General features: G+C 33.1%; 1 protein-coding gene across 1 annotated transcript in view; it reads left to right on the top strand.

Moving 5' to 3' along the window:
- The first annotated feature begins 551 nt into the window (after positions 1-551).
- Positions 552-7159, top strand: part of LOC106475665 (calcitonin gene-related peptide type 1 receptor-like) — a 19673-nt gene continuing 13065 nt past the window's right edge. The window contains exons 1-6 of the mRNA XM_022379723.1: positions 552-555; positions 1821-1927; positions 4185-4276; positions 4387-4513; positions 4829-4982; positions 5412-5478. Of these exons, the coding sequence (XP_022235431.1) occupies positions 552-555; positions 1821-1927; positions 4185-4276; positions 4387-4513; positions 4829-4982; positions 5412-5478 (551 nt within the window). The remainder of the gene's footprint in view (positions 556-1820; positions 1928-4184; positions 4277-4386; positions 4514-4828; positions 4983-5411; positions 5479-7159) is intronic.

The raw sequence follows: 7159 nt of genomic DNA, 5'->3' as shown, positions 1-7159 counted from the left end.
TTACTCCCACTGCGTCTGTAAGATGAGTATTACCACATGATTTTATGGTGTTGAGATTACCGTCTGTAGGATGAGTATTACCACATGATTTTAGGGTGTTGAGATTACCGTCTGTAAGATGAGTATTACCACATGATTTTATGGTGTTGAGATTACCGTCTGTAAGATGAGTATTACCACATGATTTTAGGGTGTTGAGATTACCGTCTGTAAGATGAGTATTACCACATGATTTTATGGTGTTGAGATTACCGTCTGTAAGATGAGTATTACCACATGATTTTAGGGTGTTCAGATTACTGTCTGTAAGATGAGTACTACCACATGATTTTATGGTGTTTAGATTACCGTCTGTAAGATGAGTATTACCACATTATTTTATGGTGTTCAGATTACCGTCTGTAAGATGAGTATTACCACATGATTTTATGGTGTTGAGATTACCGTCTGTAAGATGAATATTACCACATGATTTTAGGGGTGTTGAGATTACCGTCTGTAAGATGAGTATTACCACATGATTTTAGGGTGTTGAGATTACCGTCTTTAAGATGAGTATTACCACATGATTTTAGGGTGTTCAGATTACCGTCTGTAAGATGAGTATTACCACATTATTTTATGGTGTTGAGATTACCGTCTGTAAGATGAGTATTACCACATGATTTTATGGTGTTGAGATTACCGTTTGTTAGATGAGTATTACCACATGATTTTAGGGTGTTGAGACTACCGTCTGTAAGATGTGTACTACCACATGATTTAAATTGATGTCCTTTTCTGTTAAAACATACAATTGTTCTAAGGTCTCAACGTTAAGGAGAAAGAGGACAGTGTTACGTGTTATGAATCTCTGAATATAGTGATATTTTCAGTTGACGAAATAATTCAGGAGACATAGGTGAGAGTATACAGCTGTATTTTCCACTGTTTAATGTTGAATAACTCTGTACATTTTTGTAATTTTGGTGATCCTTTGATAACCGCTAGGGGGAGGAAGGAGCAAATGACACCTTTGTCCTCTTGTTAGCCCCGTCCCTGTTACTAGCTTATCTATATTTTATTTGAGGTTTACTACACACAAGTTTTCCCTGTGGTGACTCATTAGCAGACTTTGGGCTTATAACACTAACTATAGGAGTTCTATGCCCGTGGCGAGTACAGCGCAGATAACTCATTGTGTATCAAGCATACTGTTGGTGTGAAAGTGCTGTGTAATCGCTGTGATATAGGACTAGTTTATCTCTCTTTGGTTAACTTGTGTTCAGAGTTACTGATGAGGAGTGGAATTCTCCGAAACTAGTATAACACACGTTGATCAAAGTGTAGATTGAACTGAACCTCCCTTGAACTCCAAAGTCGAGGTTAAACAATTTTCGGAATACTAAGTTAACTTATTATATCTGCTATTGTGTGGCTATAAAATGTGAAGAACTGAATAATGGCTAATAACACTTTTTCTTCACTTCAAATATTCAGTGTTTAGGTTTTTCCATAGTGACTACAAAGAACGTTCACACCAACAATATGTTTGATACTTTCACTATTGTATATTATATAGCTTCTCTCTATTTGGTTAACTTGTGTTCAGAGTTATTGATGAGGAGTGGAATTCTCTGAACCTATTATAACACACGTTGATCAAAGTGTAGATTGAACTGGACTTCCCTTAAACTTCCTGAAATTGTTATATCTCAAAGTCTAGGTGTTTCAAAACAAATATAAATTTAATTGCCAGAACTGAATTCATGTCAAGCTGCTGTAGTCCACGAGTTAATATATCCGTTCTGTTGGCGTACATTGTCTCTGGTTTCACATAGGACATGCTCACAAACGATGTGAAGATGACGGAAACTGGTTCGTTCATCCAGTGACCAACAAGGCTTGGTCTAATTACACTACCTGCGTTGATAAAGATGACTTAAATGTAAGTTCATGTTTTTCTCTTTCAAATCAAGGCAGAATAATTCAATTCTTTAAAAAATATATAGTTTACAGATACAAAATTTTTATCATTTAAAATATTTCACGGACTATAATAAGCCTAATTTTGTTAGAGTTACTTTTGGAACTCCTTGCAACCGGTATAATTTAGTGACAAATGGTGAACCGAATGTTAGATTAGGCTTTATATTTCATTATTATTAAGAAATCATTAGGTGTATACGAGTTATGTTGTTTAGATTTACACGAGTTATGTTGTTTGTTATTGTTTAGATTTACACGAGTTATGTTGTTTGTTATTGTTTAGATTTACACGAGTTATGTTTTTCGGTACTGTTTAGATTTACACGATTTATGTTGTTTGTTATTGTTTAGATTCACATGAGTTATGTTGTTTGTTATTGTTTAGCTTTACACGAGTTATGTTGTTTGTTATTGTTTAGATTTACACGAGTTATGTTTTTCGGTACTGTTTAGATTTACACGAGTTATGTTGTTTGTTATTGTTTAGATTTACACGATTTATGTTGTTTGTTATTGTTTAGATGTACACGAGTTATGTTGTTTGTTATTGTTTAGCTTTACACGAGTTATGTTGTTTGTTATTGTTTAGCTTTACACGAGTTATGTTGTTTGTTATTGTTTAGCTTTACACGAGTTATGTTGTTTGTTATTGTTTAGATTTACACGAGTTATGTTGTTTGTTATTGTTTAGATTTACACGGGTTATGTTGTCTGTTATTGTTTAGCTTTACACGAGTTATGTTGTTTGTTATTGTTTAGATTTACACGAGTTATGTTTTTTCGGTATTGTTTTATTTCAAAGTCTCGTTCACACCAACAGTATGTTTGATAGCTTTACACTAATTTTTTTTTCAGTATTGTTTATATTTACACAAGTTATTTTTTCAGTGTTGTTTATATTTACACAAGTTATTTTTTCAGTATTGTTTATATTTACACAAGTTATTTTTCTCAGTATTGTTTATATTTACACAAGTTATTTTTTCAGTATTGTTTATATTTACACAAGTTATTTTTTTCAGTATTGTTTATATTTATACAAGTTATTTTTTTCAGTATTGTTTATATTTACACAAGTTATATTTTCAGTATTGTTTATATTTATACAAGTTATTTTTCAGTATTGTTTATATTTATACAATTTATTTTTTTCAGCATTGTTTATATTTATACAAGTTATTTTTTCAGTATTGTTTATATTTACAAATTGTATGCTGTTTAGTATTTTTTAGATTAACACAGGTTACATATTTACGTTTTTATTCTGTTTAACACTTTACTCAACGTAATGTCAATACTTCATTTTTGGAATGAAATTTGTTAAGCCTACTTCTGACATTTACATAATATAAAATAATATAACTTTTGAGAAAGATGATTGAAGTGAAAAAAATCATAAATTGTTTTTAATTTGAATTAAATATAGATTTAAATCATAACCGATTCTCTTATTTATGGATATATATAATTTGGCCCTGGTTAAGTTTTACACTGAAGATATATATAATTTGGCCCTGGTTAAGTTTTACACTGAATATATTTATAATTTGGCCCTGGTTAAGTTTTACACTGAATATATTTATAATTTGGCCCTGGTTAAATGGATTCAAATACTTATTATTCAAATATTTATTAATTATACAATAGCTTCTGTTATAGAAATTAAACAAGTCGACATTGTCGTCCCCATACATTGTTTCTCTACTATACGCTGACATTGTCGTCCCCATACAACGTTTCTCTACTACAGGTTGACATTGTCGTCCCCATACAACGTTTCTCTACTACAGGTTGACATTGTCGTCCCCATACAATTTGTATCTACTACAGGTTGACATTGTCGTCCCCATACACGTTTATCTACTACAAGTTGACATTGTCGTCTTCATACAACGTTTCTCTACTGCAGGTTGACATTGTCGTCCCCATACACGTTTATCTACTACAGGTTGACATTGTCGTCCCCATACAACGTTTCTCTATTACAGGTTGACATGGTCGTCCCCATACAACGTTTTTCTACTACAGGTTAACATTGTCGTCCCCATACAACGTTTCTCTACTACAGGTTGACATTATCGTCCCCATACACGTTTATCTACTACAGGTTGACATTGTCGTCCCCATACAACGTTTCTCTACTACAGGTTGACATTGTCGTCCCAATACAACGTTTCTCTACTACAGGTTGACTCTTCATTTTTGTCTACTTCCAGTTCCGTCACAAGATCAACAAGTTGTATATTTCCGGGTACTCGGTATCCGTCATCGCTCTCACCATTTCCTTGGCGATATTCTGCTACTTTAGGTGAGTCTTGTTGGACTGTTTCATTGTTCTCACTATCAAGTTTTTTTTTTTATCATACATGGATCCACTGGTACGTTAAGTATATTTACATGTCTTTACCCCCACCTTAGATCGCTGAAATGCACGAGGATCACCATCCACAAAAATCTTTTTATATCGTTCATCATAAACAACGTTCTGTGGATTGTTTGGTACACTACGGTCATCAGATATCCCGCAGTACTCTTTAGTAATAAGGTAAGATGTTAGCAGACACGAAAGAACGAAATAGTACTGAGAAAAACAATTTCTCTTTAACAAGTATCTTTTAGAACCTTCTGTTTCAACATAATATCTAAGTGTTCATTCGCCTCGTGCAAACATTTCAAACCCTAGTCACGTGTCTTTCTCCCATGCCAGTTTTACTTCTTTGCATAATAAGTAAATAATAAAGACGAATAAGTCTTAGTGTCAGTAATACTAAGTTCTAATATATTTAGTTTCCATTCTTCCACTTTATTCGGCAACTATACGTAGATGTTAGCTAAGTTTCAGTTTTGTTTCTACCCACAGCCGGCTTGTCAGATCTTGCACGTCCTGGTTCACTACTTCTTACTCAGCAACTACATGTGGATGTTCTGTGAGGGACTCTACCTACACACACTTTTGGTGAGAGCATTTGTAGCTGAAGACAAAACAATGAAATGGTTCTACATCCTTGGCTGGGGTACGTTAGCAGATTGTGTACTTATACTTGTATCAAAATAGACCATTTGTTTGATTGTTACAAATAGACAAAGATTTAAATAAACCAATAAACAATAGTGTTACAGATAGACAAAGATTTAAATAAGCCAATAAACAATAGTGTTACAGATAGACAAAATGTAAATAAACCAATAGAAAATAGTGTTTGATTGTTACAGAAAAACTAAGCCTTTCGTAAGCACATTGATATGGGCTAAAATTTAGAATTGAGTCCTTGCTGATAGAAATAACTCATTAAATTATACAATAGTTTGATCATATTTCACGATATTAATGACTTGAAGAGTTTTGGAATAAATAAACACTGAATATAGCGATTAAAAGTAAATACCAATAAAACATGAAAAACTATTTAATAGCTGAACATTATTATTGTTTTGTCGTACAGGATGTCCAACAGTGGTGATCATTACTTACGCCAGCGTAAGAAGCTCGTATCCAGAGGAGACAATCTTGTAAGTTATGTAACGTACACATTATTTGAAGTAGGTAATGGTGCAATATGACGTACACATTGTATGAAGTATGTAATGGTGTAATATGACACATATTGTATGAAGTAGGTAATGGTCTAATATGACGTAGACATTGTTTGAAGTAGGTAATAAACAGTGTTATATTATAATGTATGCATTGTGTGAAGTAGATAATAAACAGTGTTATATTATAATGTACATATTGTGTGTTTATTACCTACTTCACACAATATGTACATTATAATATAACACTGTTTATTACCTACTTGCACACAATACCAACATCACCATGTGTCATTTGCTTGCTTATACACACACAATACCAACATCACCATGTGTCACTTGCTTCCTTATACACACACAATACCAACATCACCATGTGTCACTTGCTTACGTACACACACAATACCAACATCACCATGTGTCCCTTGCTTGCTTATACACACCATCACAAAAAATGGAAATACCCAACGTAGCACTATAACTATGAGAATAATAAGTTAACACCCAAAACTAGTAACATAATTAAAAGACCTACCAACATGAAGACGCACACTGGTCCTGAAATAATCCAAGTAAATCGGCTTTCCTCAATCCAACAGCTGTAAAGAATCAACACTATTAACTATTTCAGCTTCACACAATGTATACATTATTATATAACACTCTTTATTACCTACTTCACACAATATGTACATTATAATATAACAATATTTATTACCTACTTCACACAATGTATACATTATAATATAACACTGTTTATTACCTACTTCACACAATATGTACATTATAATATAACACTGTTTATTACCTACTTCACACAATGTATACATTATAATATAACACTATTTATTACCTACTTCACACAATATGTACATTATAATATAACAATATTTATTACCTACTTCACACAATATGTACATTATAATATAGCACTGTCACTTGCTTGCTTATACACTACATGGTGATGTTGGTATTGTGTGTGTATGTAAGCAAATGACACATGGTGATGTTGGTATTGTGTGTGTATGTAAGCAAGTGACACGTGGTGATGTTGGTATTGTATGTAAGCAAGTGACACGTGGTGATATTGGTATTGTGTGTGTATGTAAGCAAGTGACACATGGTGATATTGTTATTGTGTGTGTATGTAAGCAAGTGACACGTGGTGATGTTGGTATTGTGTGTGTATGTAAGCAAGTGATACGTGGTGATGTTGGTATTATGTATGTATGTAAGCAAGTGATACGTGGTGATGTTGGTATTGTGTGTGTATGTAAGCAACTGGCACGTGGTGATGTTGGTATTGTGTGTGTATGTAAGCAAGTGACAGGTGATGATGTTGGTATTATATGTAAGCAAGTGACACATGGTGATGTTGGTATTGTGTGTGTATGTAAGCAAGTGGTGAGTTATTATTGTGACACATGATGATGTTGGTATTGTGTGTGTGTATGTAAGCAAGTGGTGAGTTATTATTATGTCTTTCTTCAACTGGTCAGATATTATTATGTGGTTCTTCAACTTGTGAGTTATTATTATGTGGTTCTTCAACTGGTCAGATATTATTATGTGGTTCTTCAACTGGTGAGTTATTATTATGTGGTTCTTCAACTGGTCAGATATTATTATGTGGTTCTTCAACTGGTGAGTTATTATT

This window comes from Limulus polyphemus, unplaced genomic scaffold (assembly GCF_000517525.1).
Source record: "Limulus polyphemus unplaced genomic scaffold, Limulus_polyphemus-2.1.2 Scaffold8953, whole genome shotgun sequence".
In the NCBI taxonomy this organism is placed as follows: Eukaryota; Metazoa; Arthropoda; class Merostomata; order Xiphosura; family Limulidae; genus Limulus; species Limulus polyphemus.
The sequence above is the reverse complement of the archived record's forward strand: the minus strand, read 5'-3'. Positions and strand labels throughout refer to the sequence as shown.